This window comes from Hyperolius riggenbachi, chromosome 2 (assembly GCF_040937935.1).
Source record: "Hyperolius riggenbachi isolate aHypRig1 chromosome 2, aHypRig1.pri, whole genome shotgun sequence".
NCBI lineage: Eukaryota > Metazoa > Chordata > Amphibia > Anura > Hyperoliidae > Hyperolius > Hyperolius riggenbachi.
In genome coordinates, this window is record NC_090647.1 from 382,535,115 (window position 1) to 382,556,498 (window position 21,384).

The window sequence follows — 21,384 nt, forward strand, 5'->3', positions numbered from 1 at the left end:
CCAGTGACAAGTGGTGACAGGGGGTGATTGATGGGTGATCAGTGGGTGATTAGAGGGGAGACCAGATGTAAATGATGCACTGGGGAGGTGATCGGGGGGTGGGGGGGGGGGGGTCTGAGGGTTATCTGAGGGTGTGGGTGGGCAATTGGGTTCCCGCAAGGGGCAGATTAGGGTCTGATCTGATGGGTAGCAGTGACAGGGGGTGATTGATGGGTGATCGGTGGGTGATTAGAGGGGAGAACAGATGTAAATAATGCACTGGGGAGGTGATCAGGGGGGTCTGAGGGCAATCGGAGGTTGTTGGCGGGTGTTTGAGTGCCCGCAAGGGGCAGATCAGGGTCTGATCTGATGGGTAGCAGTGACAGGTAGTGACGGGGTGACAGGGTGATTGATAGGTGATCAGGGTGTGATTAGAGGGGAGAATAGATGCAAGCAATGCATTGGCGAGGTAATCGGGGGGGGGGGGGGGGGGGTCTGAGGGCGATCTGAGGGTGTGGGCGGGTGATTGGGTGCCCACAAGGGGCAGATGAGGGTCTGATCTGATGGGTATGATGGGTAGCAGTGACAGGGGGTGATCAGTGGGTGATTAGAGGGGAGAACAGATGTAAATTATGTACTGGGGAGGTGATAAAGGGGTATGAGGGCAATCTGAGGGTGTGGGCGGGTGTTTGGGTGCCTGCAAGGGGCAGATGAGAGTCTGATATGATGGGTAGCAGTGACAGGTGGTGACAGGGGGTGATTGATGGGCGATCAGTGGGTGTTTAGAGGGGAGAACAGTTGTAAACAATGCACTTGGGAGGTGATCTGAGGCCGGTCTGTGGGCGATCTGAGGGTGTGAGCGGGTTATCAGGTGCCTGCAAGGGGCAGGTTAGGGTCTGATCTGATGGGTGGCAGTGACAGGTGGTGACAGGGGGTGATTGATGGGTGATTGACAGGTGATCAGTGGGTGATTACAGGGGAGGATAGATGTATACAATACACAGGGGAGGGGTCTGGGGAGGATCTGAGGGTGTGGGGGGGTGATCAGGAGCCCCCATGGGGCAGTTTAGGACCTAATCTAAAATATAGCGTTGACAGATAGTGACAGGGGGTGATTGATGGGTGATTAGGGGGTGATTGGGTGCAAACAGTGGTCTGAGGGGGTGATCAGGGGGGGTTTGAGGGGTGCTGTCGGCAATCAGGGGCAGGATCAGTGTGTTTGTGTGCTTAGTGGGGGGGCTGCCTCCTGCCCTGGTGGTCCCTCGATCACTGGGACCACCAGGGCAGGAGGCAGCCTGTATAATACGCTTTGTATACATTACAAAGCGTATTATACGCTCTCTATGCGGCAGATCAGGGGTTAACAACCGCGCACTGCATGTGATCCCCGGCAATTCAATTCCCCAGGAGCCGCTGCCGATCGCGTTACGCGGTCCTGGGGGTGCCACTTTGCCGCCGCGCCCGCCCATAGGTAGTTGGCGGTCGGCAAGTGGTTAAATTATCACAGCTTCACTTCACAGTGTGGAGAAATAGCAGTTTAGTTCTCTTCACGGTAAAGCAGAGGCAGCATTAGCAATTTGCCATATGTCTGTGACTGCCAGTCACTCAATTTTATTTCACAGCATAGCAAGGCAGCGATTCCATTATAGCAGAGAGTAATAGCAGGTCATAACAGGGTAGCAGAGTAGCTTGTCAAATTACTTCATTATGCAGTCAGCTAGCATGTTCATTCACTTCAAAGCACAGCCACAGATAGCAATAGTAATTCACAGTACAGCAGGCCGACCATTCCATATACTTCACCACTTAGCAAGGTGGTCATATATCAAAAAATGGTGTACAGTTCACTTATATCATTCACCTTACCAGTTCAGATGCCCACTATCTGGCTGTTGCTTCGCCTTTCTCCTGCCAGCATCTCTGATCAGGGGATGCTCCTACACCCTACCTGAACTTTCATTGCATGTCCTTAAGGCAGGGCCTCGGGCAGTTCCCACCGCTTGCCCTTCTCCTCTTTGTGCTGGTCAAGTTCTCCCCTGTCCACGCCACTGCCCAGGGGTCTCTGGGGATGCTCTCAGGCTCGCTTTCTGTCCTGCACTCTCTCACTCCTCCACTCTCTCCGCTTTGCCTGCTCACGTGTCCACGCTGACTTCCACAGGCAACCTCCCCCGGCTATTTGCCTGCGCTCTGCCGCTCCAAAAAGGATCCTATAGGGTACCGGGGTCCCTTGATCAGGTCGCCCACCCAATCCTCCACCAGGACGGGCTACATGCGATGATGCACAGTGGCTCTATTACATGGCGGCCTTCTCCACGCCGAGCCAGGAGCTCAAGGTCACACTCCCTCACTCCGTCATGGCAGGCTCCTCCCCAATGTACACCCTATTTTATATTAACCTAATATTATTTCAATAGGATTTGGACCTGGGCTTTGATTTGAGTATTCCAGAAACCCTGTGGACTTGCTGCTTAGGGTCATCCCCATGTTCTTCCATGACCCACTTTCAGTTAAAGAGACTCTGTAACAAATTGTTTATCTTTATTTCTTCTATGCTATAAGTTCCTATGCCTTTTCTAATGTGGTCTGGCTTACTGCAGCTTTTCCTAATTGCACAGTAGCTGTGTTATCTCTGTTATATGATCTAATCTTCTCTCTATAGTCGGCACAGTCAGGCTGAGGCAGTCAGACTGGAATGTGCAGGGCTGCTTGTGATTAGCTAGAAGCTGTACACACCCCCTGCAGGCTCTGTGTGACTAACACACTCTGCTTAGCTGAGCCTATTAGAAGCTGGTTAGTTTGTTTGTAAACACTGCCTAAAACTGGCAATTACAAGCCAGGTTTGCAGCAGAGAATGGCAGAAACAGCACAGAGGGGACCAGGAGCACATAATGAATAGAATGGTATGCTTTTTATTGTAAGAATTTCAGAGTACAGATTCTCTTTAAACTTTAGCTTTCTAATAGATGTGGCCTGATTTAGCAACTTTTTGGAGCACAGGAGATATTTTCAAACCTTCACTAAAAAATATTTTGCATCTCAATGCAAAGCAAGAAAAAGTACTCATGTTAAAGAACATCTGAAGTCTCCCAAAAAGTTGTATACTTACCTTAGTAGTGTGAAGCCTCTGGATGGTCCAGAAGTTTCCCAGATACTCATAGAGTCCACTGTTCCAGCCCTTAGTCCCTGTAAACCTATTTGTCAAAGGTTTATTGAATAGGTTTCTCCGGTCATGATCCCAGTCACAGACAAGCTCATCCACACATGCCTTTGTACTTGTACCAAAAGCTGCCAATGAGTGATTGGCTTCATTCTACTGGGCACATGTGGACCAGGACCAGATGTGTTCATCCACAGCTAGGAGTACAGGCAGGGGAAGAATAAAAGGGACCCTTTGCTGGAATAGCAGGATCTACAAGGGTTCAAGAAGCCTATGGAGCATCCAGAGCCTTCCAACTATTAAGGTACGTATCTAACATCTCCCACCACCCACTACACTTTTTTTTAAAGTGTATGTTACTGAGCGTGGGGGGCACTCAGGGGGGCACAGTCATTCCCAGCAGTGGCTAGTGCCCCAGCATGCCTCAGTGTAGGGCCTCCCATGCAGAAGAAGAAAAGGGGCCCTTTGCTGGAATAGCATGCTCTACAAGGGTTCAATACATCCAGAGCCTTCCATCTATTAAAGAGACTCTGTACCAAAAATTACAACGTTTTTTCTACCATCCTACAAGTTCCTAAAGCTGTTCTAATGTGCTCTGCCTTACAGCAGCACTTTCTACTATAACTGTCTCTGTAATAAATCAATGTATCTATCCCCTGTCAGACTTGTCGGCCTGTGTCTGGAAGGCTGCCAACTCTTCCGTGCTGGTCTGTTTATGCACAGTTTCCAGGCCCCTCTATGCACACTCCAGTGTGTGTGTATTTACATAATCCAGCAGCGTCTCTGCTATCTTATCAGTGATAGAAGAGAGCTGGATAAAAATCCTCCTCTGTTAGGCTGTGAAAGTAGCTGGCTGACACATACTGAGGAATTACAAACACAGGCACAGGCAGAGCTGTCTGCAGGAAGCCTGTCACTTGAGTGCATGAGAGAAGCAGGGAACAGAAGGTAAACACACAAATGATCTTTTGAGATTCAAAAGGAAAGCTGTATACAGCCTGCTTGTGTATGTATGTATTTTCTATGTGTGGACATACTGTACATCAATCTACTTCCTGTTTTGGTGGCCATTTTGTTTGTTTATAAACAAACTTTTTAAAACTGTTTTTGACTACTTTTAATGCGGCGGGGAGCGGCGAAATTGTGACAGAGGGTAATAGGAGGTGTCCCCTAACACACTGGTATGTTTACTTTTGTGCGATTTTAACAATACAGATTCTCTTTAAGGTAAGTATGTAACTCCTCCCACCACCCACTACACTTTAAAGTAAAACAAAACAGATACTTTGGGAGGGGGAAGCCTCTGGATTCTCAAGAGGCTTCACATCTTCCTCCACTCTTTTGATCAAGATTTTTTAAACACTGGGAAACAGGTGCTTAGCCTGCAGAGGAGAGAGGGGTCCTGTCTGCGCTCTGTGTCTCTCATGTTGTGGATGTGCTGTCCCAGCATAGTACAGAGCTCTGATGCACATTAATATTGCTGCTGCTGCCACGAGTCCTCCTCTAAATGTGTAAGGGCCTATTTCCACTGAGAGCTGTGGTCGCTGCTCCTGTTGTGCTGCATAGCTGCCCGCAGCCCAAATTGCTACCTGTGCCATGCATGGCTAAGGGAATTTTCTGCAAGCTACAGAAATCTTAGGCATGCCATCCAGATTTGCACTGTTGTGTAATCTGGACGGCAAGCCACTACAAAGCAAGGAGTTTTGAATCAGGATGATACCATTTATTGGCTAACTTAGAGATGAGTAAACAGTGAGCTTTCGGCTTATAAAAAGCCTTTGTCGGACTGGTTCCTGACAAGAACTGAAAAACACAGCTTATATACACTGACATACAGAGGAGAAACATTCTTTAGCAAACACAAATGTAATTAGATGCCTTAACTGTTACTCAGGAAGCCACTACAATGATAGGCAGTGTTTTCCCATGCAGCTCGCAAGTGGGAAAATGCTGTGAATCTGGATGTAGTGGAAACGGACCCTAAAGCACTATAAGGACAGTGGTAAGGCAACCAGGGGTAGTAATTGGACAGAGGGACAGAATACATTTTCAAGTGAGTCCAGAGCCAGAAACAGAATGCTGACAGACACAGCCTGACTAAGGCTGTGTTCCCACTTGGGCAGAGAACAAACATTTTTTGTCCTTTCTACACTCATTGCTAAATGGACAGTAAACTGCTTCTATTTTATAAATAGGAGCCATTCACACTTGTTACACTGCAGGTCTGTGATAATCCAGGGCCAGTCAGATACGTTTCCCCATAGCATATGGGGGTAACGCTTCTGCCCCGGGCTCCAGCCGGAGCACAGCAGACCGTTGGAGCAGACATTATACTGTTTGCTCCTGCTAGCCGCACGTGATCTGCCAGCAGGTTGGAACAGAGCCTTACATGCTAGATACACACCATACAATTTTGTGTTAGATGGATGGTTCGATAGATAATTTCCACTATGTCCGATATTATTTTTAATCCTTTTTTCTGGTCAATTTCTCATAGAAGTGAATGGAAAATAATAAGAAAAGATAAGAGAGGAAATTGAGCCGAAAATCGAATCGAAAATCAATTAAACTGACAATCGACTCAAAAAAACGCATCGTGTGTACCTAGCATAAGTACAGAGAGCAGATAGGCATGCAATTAAGAGCGTTCAGTGTAATAAGTGCTGATGACATGCTGGGAAGATCTCTTTCTGCTGTTTACTCTGTACAGCAGCATGATAAAGTTTGTCTGGACTGAGTAGAATTCACTCCTAACCCCACCATGAGCAAGGCAATCTCTGTACTGTTTTCGTGTGTGTGTGTGTGTGTGTGTGTGTGTGTGTGTGTGTGTGTGTGTGTGTGTGTGTGTGTGTGTGTGTGTGTGTGTGTGTGTGTACGTCTTGTTCTGGAGGTAATGCTGTCATATTATGTGTGGCTTTGGAGGTAACGCTGCTATATTATCTGGGTTTTGGAGGTAATGCTGCAATATCACGTGTGGGTCCTGAGGTAATGCTGCCATATTACGTGTGGTTTTGGAGCCAATGCCTCCATATTACGTGTGGTTCTGGAGGTAACGCTGCCATAATACATGTTGTTCTGGAGGTAAGATTCCATATTATGTGTTGTTTTGGAGGTAACAATGCTTAAAAGCAGATAAACATGTCAGCCATCATATGCCTCTCACTTCAGTCTCCGTTTGAATATTTGTGGCCAACATGGCAGCTACAGCTCAAAAAAAATTCATCATACATTCCTGCCTTGTTCCCCCCCCCCCCCCATCTACCATTTACACTTATATAAAATGGTTAAATAAGAGCAAATATTTCTTATATCACATATGGTGCTTATAAACACACAGTGGAGGGTGTGACCAGACTGGGCCAGTTTGCACTACAGGGAAAAATTCTACATTTACCAGAATTAAACGCAAAAACGGTTGGTAAATGCATCCTATGTTATCAATAGTATACATTTACACTGTCAAACGGAGCAGAAATGCATGACACGAGTGCCGCACTGCAAATGCCAAATGTCAACCTGCTGCATTTTTCCACAGTTGCACTAAAAACGCCAGACTGCAAACACAAATCAGATGCTATGGAAACATATGGTATCCGTTCCCTCTAGGCTTCCTGCCGCATGAAAAACATACCTGTCCCGTGGAAATTCGGTGTCACCATCCCTGCTTGTCCCGGAGACAAGGAAGCATAGGGCTTCTTGTTGCTTTGCAAAAGAACCAGTGGGAATACTCCTGCAACAGAGAAAAATGTCATTGGTCATTGGTTCAGGTCATTGGTTCACGGAATATGTTGGTGCTTTATAAATCAATAATATAATATTATGGACCAAATCACTCTATGCAGGAGAGAGAGCAAGTGGAAGTGGTCAGGTGATGGTTCTCGGTAAGGGTGCAACTCCAACTCTGCTGGCATATTAATTGTATAGGTCTTTGGATAATGAGAATCATTTTTCCAAACAGGATGTCTCTGGAACGCCTGCATCAAATATGAAACTTGTGTGTATTTACCTCTACATTAAAAAATAACATCCCTTAATGCGAAATTGCAATGAATTTGGGGTTGAAGGAATCTTTAAACCCGATCCAATAGTCAAACTCAGCAGTGTTAGCCACAGGTGAATCTGATAATCAGGCAATGTTCCAATTGCCATTATTGCCCAGGGAGTTCTTCACACCCTATCCTATTCCACTTCTCATGCTGCTGGAAAGTGATGCTTCCCAGCATGAGCATTAGTTTAGACCCGCTAGAAGCAGATATAAAGTCTCTAATGCACGTCTTCTGATGCAGCAACTGGGAGTCTCCTTTACCAAGAAGACCCTCAGAACTCCCTACTGGACTGTCGCTGCAGCTCCAAACCCTCACCCCCGCAGCTTAGCCAGGCACCCCTGGCCCCATACAACTCACCCTGCAGTACCACCTCACATCCACTGTCACTTCCATCACTCAGTAATACTGGGAGCCCTGGCGAAGCATCTTTAAATTGTACCAGAGGCAACATGTGACATGTGACATGATTAGGTAAACATGTGTATGTACAGTGCAAAACATGTTAATAATAACCACTTTTGCTGCCTGAAAAAGTTAATTTTCAGGCATGGAATTGACTGCTTCTCTCTCTCTTTCTTTTTTTTTTATTTCATTAAATTTTATTGAAGTATTTCAAACATGAGTTACAATCAATCAAGAAAAATTTAGTACATAACATCTTTCAGGTATGAAGTGATGTTGAAAAGGAAACAATAGTGTCAAAACCCAGAAAGAACTTGAATAGAAAATCAAATCTAGACTATTACAATGTGGGGTTATATAATCCCTTCATTATAACAAGATGTTGAGAGCAAGTATTAGCATAAACTTTGTTCTAGGCCATTAACTGAATTAAAGACAACTTTAAAATAGTAAAAGTATCTTAATGATTAAACCAGTAAATTGGCAGCAAAGTTATATAACAATTTTCAGGCATTCACTCAAATATACAAGACATACGGGGCCATATCCTATTTCTGAACTTACCAGCGCTTAGAGTTCTTAATTTAGGGGAGGGGAGCATCACCTATTCCTATGCAATTCAACATCCCCAATCGCCCAGCAAAGAACAGGTCTAAATACACTAATGCACGTTATTGCCGCTGCTTATTAAAGGAGACCCCCAGAGCTCCCCATCAGGTCACTGCAGATAACCAATGTCCCCCACGTAGTTGCACTGTCACCCCAGGCAATTTACACACTGCCGCTGAACACCCGCTGCCTCTTGACGCAAGTCCTGTCGGTGTAATTACAGTGTATCTGTCACTGTAATTACTGTTATCGAGCCCTAGCAAAGCATCTTTGAAGCTCCTGCCGGGGCTTCCCATTGGTCCACTGTCTGGACCATTTTCATTGGCTCAGACAGTGAACCAATGGGGAGCCCGAGTGGGAGCTTCAAAGATGCTTTGCTGGGGCTTGGATGCACAGTAATTACAGTGACAGAAACATTGTAATTACAGTTTTGGGAGACTAGCGGCGAGAGGCGGCGGGTGTTCACTGGATATGGCCCATAATGTATATATTTGGAGATATGAGTCTGCTCATGGAGGAGGGACAGTCTGGGTTAGGTTTTCTTATATTGTGGATATTTAGTTGGTTTGGAATAATATTGAGGATCTGAGTTCTGTTAAAGCAAGTATGCTGTGAGTATTGAGCTTTTGATTCTCACCGAGAAAGCAGATTCTAGATATATATTAGATTTGGTACCTCCAAGTATTTGAGTGAAAGTAGGAAGCTCTGTTGGTTTCCAGTTAGTCAAAAAGAGTTGTCTGGTCATAAATAGCCATGTGGGATACAGTAAATCTATATACAGTGGGAATGTTATCTGTAAGGAACCCTCCTGTAGCGTATTCTGTCCGTTGCAGTGGAGCTGCAAACGGACAGTTCTGGCTTATCTGCTTGCATTCGGTTGCAATGGGTTTCATTGTCATTTGCAATCGCTCTGCAGTTCTGGGCAGCTCAGAATGCACTCATCATTCCACCAATTGTTTGTTGCAGCTGAGCTGCGGCCAAATAGCCCTGGATTTCCTGCATGCATGTTGTTACATAATTCTGCATGTATTTCTTATGGGGTCCTTTGCATTCACAGCCAGCTAGCAAATGGTAATCAAGCCAGCTCAGGATTGAGTGATTACCATGGAGATTTGCATACCTGCATCCATTGGCTGATGCCAGCATAAAAGTCTGCCTCCCATTTTATACCCCGCCCGTCATAGTGGTCAATACGCTGATCTACTGGGCACCTTGTTACTCTGTATAGTACTGTTATTGTAGTTCTATGAGACCTTATTACTTGTGTTTTAGCTAGTTCTTGATAAATATATATGCAGACTTGCTAATATATATTTATCCGTTAGTTGAGCTGTTTGTTATTTTTCTTATTATCGTGTATTGCCTAGTTCCATGCTTGATGGACGTTCGCTGCATCCATGGTGGATCAGTGAAGTCCATTATCCAGATAGCTTGGATTCTGCCATCACCACGTTGGTGACTGTAGTATTCCTGCTACTCTAGTTTCTGGGAACGTAACTATAGGCTAGAGTTGCTATTAGTTACTTTCTATCCTGTAGTCTTGCCTGGGTGGATGCTTGCTGGTGACTGGTGTTAGCCTGCTTGCTCTGCTACTGTGGACGTGACTGTGAGCTGCGGTTGCTACTAGTTACGCTCCAATCTATAGTCCTGTCTTGTACCTGTCTGAAAGCTAGCTATCACTAAGGCAGCACAGTGTGAACTAAGGCAGCACAACATCGCACTGCGCTGCCATTGTGTTTTATTTGTAGCGATATCGGAAGCCCAGAGCTGCAGTTGCTCTGGGCAGCCTGTGTAACCTCTTCCATTATCCAGCTCTTAGCCTTTTTGCGCTGGGTTGTCAGAAAGTATGACCCCCCCAGCATTACAATATCTAAGTTCAAGTGAAGGAGAGCTAGTGCTAGGTCTGGTTGAATTTGTTGTCCAACGTGTCTGCTGATGTAGTCAAATACATCTGTCCACACAAGTCAGGCTTGAAGACAACTCCAGAGAAGCAACGTGGAGAGTGATTGCTCAAGAATGTTGCAAATTTGCGTGTGGTAAAGTACCAATTATGAAAGATACTGCTCAAAAAATAAAGGAAACACAAAAATAAGACATCTTAGATCGGATTAAATGAAATATTCTTATTAAATACTGTACTTTCTTAACATAGTTAAATGTGCTGACAACAAAATCACACAAAAATTATCAATGGACATCAAATTAATCAACCCATGAAGGTCTACTCTACATGTGGACTTCCATGGCTGGCTTTTGGTTAGTATACCAGCATTTATTGCTCCCACAATGGATATTTACCTCATTCTTGTATCATGAGTGGATACCACATGCACAAACACGGCTTGGACTTGGTGAGACCATTCTTGTACTAATCCAAGTGACCTTGCTTGCTATATCACGCTAATGGGATGATTGGTCTATATTATTATATATTACACTGAGAAGAGAGACTTTTGAAGCATAATCAAGGTTAACATAACTCTACAATTGCTTCCCTACTGCCTTATTGCCCTATGGGAGTGTATGTAGTGGCCATGTGTACGAAAGTTTTTGCTTTGGCGGCTTAGCTTATTACTTTTCCATGCAATTTTGTACTTTAGCCTATGGCCCTGTAGTTTTTAACTTATTTGGCAGACAATTGCATGCGGTCACCATGTCTGTGCTTTTTTGATACAATAAACTTATCTTACCCTTTAATTGAGAAGACAACCTTTATTTTATTATTGCTTCAGTGTTGTGTGTGGCCTCCACGTGCCTGTATGACCTCCCTACAATGCCTGGGCATGCTTCTGATGAGGTGGCGGATGGTTTCCCGACTCCAAGGGATCTCCTCCCAGACCTGGACTAAAGCATCCACCAACTCCTGAAAAGTCTGTGTGTTGTAGATGGAGCAAGACATGTCCCAGATGTGCTCAATTGGATTCTGGTCTGGGGAATGGGCGGGCCAGTCCATAGCATCAATGCCTTCGTCTTACAGAAACTGCTGACACACTAAAGCCACATGAGGTCTAACGTTGTCTTGCATTAGGAAGAACACAGGGATCGGTTGAAAAGGGCACCTGAGCTGCCTGTATGAAAAGGGCGCCTCCATAGACATCAATGTTATTTCTGCAAATATCAGCTACAAGGTGGTGAAAAGGGCACCCTTTTATGGCTGAGATTTTTTATTTGGGGGTGCGGGGGGGGGGGTGTTTAGGATTGGACATCACAAGCGGGGGGGGGGGTCTTAGAGTTAGGCGCCACTAGGGGGTTAGGGTTAGGCACCACCAGGGGAGTCTTAGGATTAGGCACCACCTGGGGATCTTAGGGTTAGGCATAGGCACCTCCAGGGGAGTCTTAGGGTTAGGCACCACCAGTGGAGTCTTAGGGTTAGGCACCACCTGGGGGGTCTTAGGGTTAGGCATCACCAGGGGAGTCTTAGGGTTAGGCACCCCCTGGGGGTCTTAGGGTTAAGGCACCACCAGGGGAGTCTTAGGGTTAGGCACCACCTAGGGGGTCTTAGGGTTAGGCATCACCAGGGGAGTCTTAGGGTTAGGCACCCCCTGGGGGTCTTAGGGTTAAGGCACCACCAGGGGAGTCTTAGGGTTAGGCACCACCTAGAGTGTCTTTGGGTTAGGAAGGCACCACCAGGGGAGTCTTAGGATTAAGCACCACCTGGGGGTCTTAGGGTTAGGCACCACTTGGAGGGTCCTAGGGTTAGGCACCACCTGGGGGGTCTTAGGGTTAGGCACCACCTAGGGGGTCTTAGGGTTAGGCACCACCAGGGGATTCTTAGGGTTAGGCACCACCTGGGGGGTCTTAGGGTTAGGCACCACCAGGGGAGGGTTCTGTGTGAGAGTAGGGAGAAGTTAGGCCATAGTGATCACTTTTCTCAGCTATATCTAGAGCCCTTTTATAGCCCAACAAATTTTGCCTATAACAGCATCCTTTTTATAAACTAAAACTAGCTTTTTCGGGTACACTAGGCACCCTTTGTAGCCGAATTTGGCATATATGGGCTACACCAGGCACCCTTTGTAGCCAAATTTGGCATATATGGGCTACAACAGGCACCCTTTGTAGCCGAATTTGCCATATATGGGCTACAACAGGCAACCTTTGTAGCCGGATTTGACATACATGGGCTACACCAGGCACCCTTTGTAGCCGAAGTTGGCATATGGGCTACACCAAGCGCCCTTTTTGTAGCCGAATTTGACATGCATGGGCTACACCAGGCGCCCTTTGTAGCCGAATTTGACATATACAGTATGAGCAACACCAGGTGCCCTTTGTAGCCAAATTTGGCATATATGGACTACACCAGGCGCCCTTTTTTCCAGGCGCCCTTCTCAAATGGATGTGGAACACAGGGCCATCCGCACCAGCATATAGTATCACAAGTGGTCTGAGGATCTCATCTCAGAATCTTATGGCAGTCAGGCTACCTCTGGCAAGCACATGGAGGGCTATGTGCCCCTCCCCCCCAAAGAATTGCCACCCCACAATGATCTAGATGCTGTAGAAAGCAATGTGGCTATGTTTGCAGATGATACGAAATTGTGTAGAATTATCAACTCTCAGGAAGATAGTGACATATTGCAACAGGATCTGGGTAGGATGGCTATATGGGCACATAAATGGCAAATTAAATTCAATGTTGAAAAATGTAGAGTCATGCATTTTGGTCGAACCAATGGTTTAGCACCATACAAAATAAAAGGGATACAGATGAGGACATCAAACTTGGAGAAAGACTTAGGAGTACTCATCGACAACAAGTTAAATAATCGTATTCAATGCCAAGCCGCTGCAGCTAAAGCTAATAACATTTTGGGATGCATTAAAGGGGAAGTAAAAACTTGAGATGCTAGCATAATATTGCACCTGTTTAACTCTCTAGTTGTAACGATCTTACCTGTCAGCGGCTCCAGCGAGGGCGCAGCCAACTCTGGAAACGGAACTTCGCCGTCTTCTTCCAGCAGCAGCATCTCCCGCTCCCCTGCGGTCATGACTGAGCGCTCTTCCACTCTCCCCAGGCGAACGCGAGCGTCTCTGAGAGGCTCTCATACTCTCAGATGGGCCCAATGTAATTAGAATCAGCTGACATGCTTGTCAGCTGACACCTTGCTTGGAGATTGCTTTTGGTCAGCGGGGTTCTGTATGCTGCTCTGATTGGTTGGTTTCTCCTGGGGGTTGGTCTATGCTCCTTGCTGTCTGTACTTAAACTCCCTTGCTGAAGTCTCTCGTTGCCCGTGATAGCAATCAGTACGCTGGTTTTGCTGGGCACTTTATCACTCTGTGATAAACTTATTGTATTTCAATGTGACTGTCATTAATCAATTATTGTATTTCAATGCAACTGCCAGACTGACTTAGATACGACTTTAGCTTACTGACCATTCTTTCGCCTAGTCCTTTGTACCGCAGCCATCTGATCTAACGTGTATGACTTTAGCTTGTTACCGACTCCAATTCTGCCTAGTCCATTGTACCGCAGCCATCTGATCTAACGTGTATGACCTTAGCCTGTTTCTGACTCTTATTATGCCTAGCCCACTGTACCGCAGCCATCTGATTTAACGTGTATGACCCTAGCCTGTTCCCGACTACGTCTGTCTCATCCATTGTGGATTGTATCACATAGCATCTAGCGTGATATTATCACGGGCCATAAAAAAGACTTAATATGGAGGAGCTACAACAACAGGTCCTGTTGCTCACAGGGGCTGTTAATCAGCTCATGGAACAAATGGCTACTCAGCAGGCTCAGTTGGCCAATCTGGTTAACACACAGCCCCGTGTTGATCAACCAACAGCTCCTAATGTCCAATCTGTGCCTCCTCCAACGTCTCCTGTGCAGACTCCTTTGGACCCAGAGAAGTTTTCTGGTTCTAGGTCAGATTTCTGTAATTTTATGAACAGTCGTTTAGCTTACTTTGAGGTTCGCCCTAGGTCTACAGGGTCCGAGACTCAGAAAGTATCCTTGATCAAGTCCCTTCTGCAGGAAGATTCACAGACTTGGGCTTATGGTTTACCACTTAACCATGAAGCTCTTACCTCTGTGGATAATTTCTTTAAAGCCATGTCTATTATATATTCTGACCCTGATGTTTCTGCTACTGCTGTTCGCAAGTTAAGGGAACTTCGCGAGGGTCGTTGAACCGCAGAAGAATACGCTGTAGAGTTCAGGCATTGGTCAGTCTCAACCAAATGGGGGGAGTCCGCACTTCTGGGCCAGTTTCTGTTTGGTTTATCCGATTCTGTTAATGATGTATTAGTCAGTCACCCAGATCCACAGACTTTGGAGAATGCTATTTCTTTAGCTATTTGAGTGGATAGGCGGGTTAGACATTGATGCCAAGGTAAAGCTCAGTTGCCTGTCGTGGGCGTCTCTCTCTCGCTCAGGTAATAGGGTTTCTCTGTCTGAAGAAGAGCCCATGCAGATAGGGTTTTCTAAACTTTCTCCTACAGAGAAACTCAGAAGACGCAGAGAGGGCCTGTGTCTATAATGTGGTGTCAAACGACACTTCGTCCAAAATTGTCCTGCAAAGAAGGGGTCGGAAAACTCCAGTGCCTAGGTGAAGTCAGAGAACTTCACTTTGGCGATCAGGTTCTTCCCCTAAAAATAAAAATAAAAACTTTTACCTGTAACCTTACATTGGCAGGATAAGTCTTATCACTGTCAAGCCTTTGTTGATTCTGGGGCAGCTGGAAATGTTCTTGACTCCACTTTTGCCTCTGATAATTCCGGCCTTAAATTTGCAGGACAAGGTCTACGTTACTGCTATTGATGATTCACCTCTTCCGGCGAATTAACCTATTTCCATTACCCCGGAAGTCTCCTTACAGGTAGGGGCATTGCATTTTGAATCTATACAATTCTATCTGCTTAAAATGCCTTCCAGCCCACTGGTCCTGGGTCTCCCTTGGTTACAGCTACAAAACCCACACATTGATTGGTGTTCTGGTCAACTCACTAACTGGTCTCCCTTTTGTTTTGACAACTGTCTTAAGTCGCTCCCATTGCATATTGTTGACATTAAACTCGAGAGACTGCCTTCCTGTTATAAAGATTTCGCTGTTTTCTCTCCTCAGGCCGCCGATATACTCCCACCCCACAGACCTTACGATTGCACTATTGATCTGTTACCCGGTACCATGCCACCTTGGGGGCATTTGTATAATCTCTCTGGCTCAGAAAAACAGGCCATGAAAGATTATAACAGAGAAAACCTAGCTAAGGGCTTTATCCGTCCCTCTTCCTCCCCTGCTGGCGCAGGATTCTTTTTTTGTAGAAAAAAAAGATGGGGGTCTACATCCTTGTATTGATTATCAAGCCTTAAACAAAATCACAGTTAAGAACAGATACCCCTTGCCTCTTATTGACGATTTATTAACCCAGGTATCAGGGGCGAGAGTGTTTTACTAAATTGGATTTAAGAGGAGCATATAATCTTATCAGAATTCGCCAGGGAGATGAATGGAAGACAGCTTTCAATACTCAGGATGTTCATTACGAATATCTTGTGATGCCTTTCGGTCTTTGTAATGCCCCAGCTGTCTTCCAAGATTTTGTGAATTACATTTTTTGAGATTTTTTGGGTAAATTTGTTGTTGTTTACTTAGATGATATCCTGATTTACAAATTAACAAGCTGACACATCATTGCATTCCAGCGGTTCTGGAGGTGTGTTTAGCTTCTAAGGGCAACAATAGTTAATTTGCATATATTCAGCAGTGATGCACTGGGAGACATCTTGGAGCTCACTCCAACCTGAATTATCGCAAATTCTTTCCGTTTTAAGAAAGCAAACTTTTTTGTTTTACTCTGTTTCTATGTCTGAACATCGAAAACATGTGCAAGCCATTGTACAGAAATTGAGAGAAAACTTTCTATACGCTAAATTGGAGAAATGTGTGTTCAAAGTCTGTCAGGTTCCATTTCTAGGCTACATTATTTCTGACCCAGGTCTATCCATGGACCATGGGAAATTGTCTGCAGTCATGGATTGGCCTCAGCCCAGGGTTTTGAAAGCTCTTCAACGCTTTCTGGGCTTTGCCAATTATTACCGTAAGTTTATATGGAACTTTTCCATTCTGGTTGCTCCCCTGACTGATCTCACCAAGAAAGGGGCAGACCTGTCTAATTGGTCCTCACAGGCATGTAACTTTTTTTTCAGTTCTTAAGACTGCCTTTTGTTCTGCACCAGGTTTGACCCATCCTGATATCCAGCTACCTTTCTGTATAGAAGTAGATGCAACTGAGATTGGTGTAGGGGCAGTGCTTTCTCAGTATTCAGGCCAACCAGGAAAACTTCATCCTTGCGCTTTTTCTCCAAAAAATTATCCGCAGCTGAATGCAACTATGACATAGGGAATAGAGCACTTCTGGCCTTAAAAATGGCCTTCGAAGAATGGAGGCACTGGTTGGAGGGGGCCAATTACCCATTTACGGTTTATACCAACCATAAAATCTGGTTGGTATAAATATTGAGGGAGCTAAAAGACTCAATCCCAGGCAGGCACTCTGGGCCATGTTATTTTCTCAATTTAATTTTACCATAACGTAAAAGCCAGGTTCCAAAAACGTCAAGGCTGATGCTCTGTCTCAATGTTTTGAACCAGAAACCTCACAACCAATGTCTCCCGAACCCATTTTGCCCAAACGTTGTGTGATCGCTGATCTCGGTTATTCCCTGATCTCTCCAATCTCCTATCACCATTTCAGAAGGAGATTCCTCATGGTATACCTCCTGACGTTTTGTTTGTTCCTCTTCACTTACATTTGCAAGTGCTCCATCAATTCCATGGCCTTGATTCACAAAACGGTGCTAACCTACTTAGCACGCCTAAAGACTTTTGGGCATGATAACCATTGCACTAAGTAGGTTAGCACCGTTTTGAGGAATAAACTCATGCACAAAGTCCCGCGCGGAAAGTACGGGGCGTGCGGAAAGTCGCATAGGGTTTTATGGGTGCAGAAAACTTTACGCGCGCAAAACTTTACGCGCACTAAACTTTACATGCGCAAACTATTACGTGCGCATTAACACGCGAAGAGGCAGTTTGCACGTGATAAGCAGCTTTTCACTGGCGTGCTAACAGTTAGCACACTTTTGTGAATCAAGCCCCATGACTCAAATCTGTCTGGACACCCGGGTGAAACTAAGACTCTTGAGTTATTATCACGATGAGTCTGGTGGCCCTCTCTGAGGAAAGATTGTAAAGCCTTTGTCGGTGCCTGTGATGTCTGTGCCAGGAATAAAGTTTCCAGGGTGGCCCCTCGGGGTAATCTTCTGCCACTGCCCATTCCTCTGAAACCATGGACTCATTTGTCCATGGATTTTATAGTTGACTTGCCACCCTCTGAGGGTAATAGTGTGATCTGGGTTGTGGTGGACAGATTCAGCAAAATGGCACACTTTGTTCCGTTATGCAAACTACCTTGTGCTAAAGTCTTAGCTGATTTGTTTGTTAAACATATCTTCCGCTTACATGGGATTCCTGAGAATATTGTCTCGAATAAAAGTGTTCAGTTTGTCTCACAGTTTTGGTGGGCCTTCTGCTCCAGTTTAGGAATTGCACTTTCTTGCACTGGTCAGACCAAAAGGACCAACCAAACTTTAGAACAATACTTGCGTTGTTTTGTCTCCAGTTGTCAAGAGAATCATGGGCGGAATTTTTGCCTTTTGCTGAATTCTCTTTTAACCATTTACCGCCATCCTAACGTATTAAAACGTCATGCTTACCGCTATTAACAGCAACATGACGTTTTAATACGTCGCGCATTCCCGCCGCTGCTACCGCCGTGTGTCCGCCGCTACCGCCGCCATTACCGTCGGGATCCCGTGCTGGGCGATTGGGGAAGAGGACTGAACAGTCCTCTACCCAATCGCAGTGCCTGGAGTGAATGGACGTGACCGCGAACAGCGGCTACGTCCATTCACATAAACAGGAAATGTAACAGTTTAATAAAGTGTGTAAAAAAAAAAAAAAAAAGTGAACACGTCCTATGAGTGTTCACCAGCGCCATCTTGTGGCCAAAAAGTATATTACACTTACAAAATACATACATTTTCAAGTATATACACATCATTAATAAAATTACACTTCCAACCCTCCCCCCCAAAAAAAACACTTGTAAAAAAAAAAAATCAGCTTAAAAAAAAAAAAAAATAGTTGCCTTAGGGACTCAGCTTTTTTTATTCTATATTTTATGGGGGAAAATTAATTTTAATTTATTACATAGGGGCTTGTAATTATGGCCAGAACAAACAGAAAAATAACCACTTCTATTTCAAAATAATATACTGTCGCCATACATTGTGGTAGGGACATAATCTAAACGGTTTAATTATCGGGACCACTGGGCAAATAAAACGTGTTTGTTTTATCCACAGGAGAATGTTTAATTTTAAAACTATAAAGGCTGAACACTGAGAAATAATGATTTTTTTTCTTTTTTTTTCTGTTTTTCTCATTAAAATGCATTTAGAATAAAATAATTCTTAGCAAAATGTACTATCCACAGAAAGCCTAATTGGTGGCGAAAAAAACGAGGTATAGATCATTTTCTTGTGATAAGTAGTAATAAAGTTATTAGGGAATAAAAGGGAGGAGCGCTGACAACTGAAAATTGCTCTGGTCCGTTAGGATAAAAACCCTTGGGGGTGAACTGGTTAATAATCTGCCTAATGCTTCCACCAAGTTATCGCCTTTACAGATAGTCACTGGTCTGAGTCCTAAATTTTCCTCATTGTCTGTCTCATCATGTACTTTTCCCGCATTGGAAGATTGGTTCACTCAAATGAATTCTGTTTGGGTGCAGGTTCAACAAAATTAACAGAAGGCAGTTTCCCAACTAAAACATTACGCTGACCTGTTATAAACTGTTCTTATATCACCTTGCTTCGACACCACCGTCTCACAGACTGTGAGATCACTTGACTTTCCACACAGCAAACAGGAGATAGACTTTCTCAGGCTTCTTCAATGTTTGCGTTATTTATTCAAGTCACAGAAAGACAGATAGATACAGTCATCATATCCTGGCTATGCCAATCTTCATGTTGCGTTACAAGCTCTTGATTAGACTCCCTGCCGCCGAAGTCAATCAGGTACCTTCTTCCTAACTACGTTACACTAAACTACCTATGTACAGCATACATTATATCAGATTACAGAAAGGAAGAACATGCTTAGAGGTGCCAGTCAGCCTTGCGAGCTAGTGCGGAAGGAAGAAGCAGAATGCCCTCTCCATCGCTCACTCCGGGTTTAATACCGACTAGGAAAGAGTTAAATATGAGATCATCTTCGCCACCCCCTAGATCAGATTATTGGTGGACCCACTTGTGGTGTCATCATACCCACCTACTTGATTAATAATCAATGAGGCATTTGACCTAAATGCAGGAACGTGGATGTTTAGTAAATATGGCCGATGTTTACTGTTCCTGTGGTGTACGTGGAGGTCAGAGTAGGCCGATAGCCTTCTTTTAGGAACATGTTCTCAGTATCTGCGTGTATCCTCTGCTACACGCAGACCCTGAGATGCCTCTGCCTGCATCACAAAACCTCTATTGATTTTAAAGGCATACACTGCGGACAAGCCTTTTACATAAAACTCAGGCCAAGTAACTGAGGCCTACTTAAATTATAACAATCCCCCCTAAAATGGCTTGACCCGCAGATCCCAGCGTCTGAACCTCCCAGTACCTGGTTTCTTTCTTTTAGGTTTCACTTTTCGATGTTCGTGCTCACACAACTTCTCTGCTCTAGGCGGTTACTCCTGGAAGAGAGAGAGCAAGACCTCTTGGTCTTCCTGTAACCAGGCTCTCTGGGGATGCCCTACTTCTAAGTCCCTCTATACCACATGCTCAACATTTGCGTCACTTGCGTATCACTCACAAACTTGCATGACCAGAGAAAAGTGAAACTCGTTTGGTTGTTACTCAAGGGAGCAGTGCCAGGTGCCTTCTAAAAGAATGCCTTTATACAATCAGCTCCATCACAGGTACTACTAAACCTATACCCGTAACCCTGTATATCCCTTAATTTGAAAATATCGGTTCAGGAGATTGTTTATGAGGCACCAATCTCTGGACCAGGTTAATTTGTTTTACGTAATTTTAACACGCAACCTCACCTGGATAATGACGCCTAAAGTTGTCATCCCCATCCAGACGACCAGTGGGTGTAGAAAGAACTTTGGAACTGCAGAGGCCCAGTCCGAGTGTCCCTGGAACATCACCGGAACCTTTGTCCACCAGGTCAGACTGGCACTCACCTGCTCATTTTTGTGTTCTACCTCGTTAAGATCACCTGTATCATGGTGAAATCTTACCTCTAACTTAGTGTACTGTTTGTTTAACCTTTGTAACAAAATGTGGTCGTCTTGGATCAAACCCTGTTCCCCTTTGTCCCATGTCGTGTTCTCTTTCAGGACGGGAACTACCCGTGAAACTTTGCACTTTAGAGTTCTCTTAACAATTTGAGAAACAACGTCATCCAACCTGGATGACTGGATCCATATGGGATCTCCGCTCCCACAATATGTTCCCCTTGGAAAATCTCCCTTATCGGAACAATTATGAGAATATACCTTGAATGTATCATTAGACCTTATGTTAAAAAACCAAACCTTTCCTTCAGCCACCGGAACTATCGGTTGGGCTTCAGGGTGGATCTTTTGAATGGTATCCTCGCATTCTGCGTTCTTGAGCCTGCAGGCTTCTTCACTAAATTTGACTTGCCCCGGCCAACGCAGGTACTTCTGCAAGAATTGCCCGCATGAGGACAACTCTACTTGCTTCACCTCCCCGTCTAGCACCAAAAAAGGTTGACCTCTCAGGTCCTGGTGTGAGACACGGGTTGAGGTGGGAACCAAGGAAGTGGCGGTGCCTAAAGGAATCTTGCACCGTTTCCCTTTGTTCACCCAAACATCTCGAAGCTGCCATGCAAAAGATCCTCCTCCAGAAAAATTAATATATCTCTCCTTGTCCAATCTCAGTTGGACAGGATCTTTAAGCATCTCCCTGACAAAATATGCCCCCAACCGTCCTGATTGGACCTCTTCCCCCCTTACGTCCTGAGGCACAATATGTACCTGAGGTCGGGAAGACAGTACTCTCTGCAATCTTTCAATTAAGAGTACCTCTTCACTTACCCACCTAGCATGAGGATAAGCGGCTGCATATGGACTGTGTAATA

At 45.0% G+C, this 21,384-nt stretch overlaps 1 protein-coding gene across 4 annotated transcripts in view; it reads right to left on the reverse strand.

Annotated features, from left to right (window-relative positions):
• Positions 1-21,384, reverse strand: part of TRAF3IP3 (TRAF3 interacting protein 3) — a 513,908-nt gene that overhangs the window by 396,571 nt on the left and 95,953 nt on the right. For all 4 annotated transcript variants that reach the window (XM_068265590.1, XM_068265592.1, XM_068265589.1 and 1 more), the window contains one exon: positions 6,768-6,866. In XM_068265590.1, coding sequence (XP_068121691.1) covers positions 6,768-6,795 — 28 coding nt within the window. In that variant the 5' untranslated portion in view covers positions 6,796-6,866. The remainder of the gene's footprint in view (positions 1-6,767; positions 6,867-21,384) is intronic.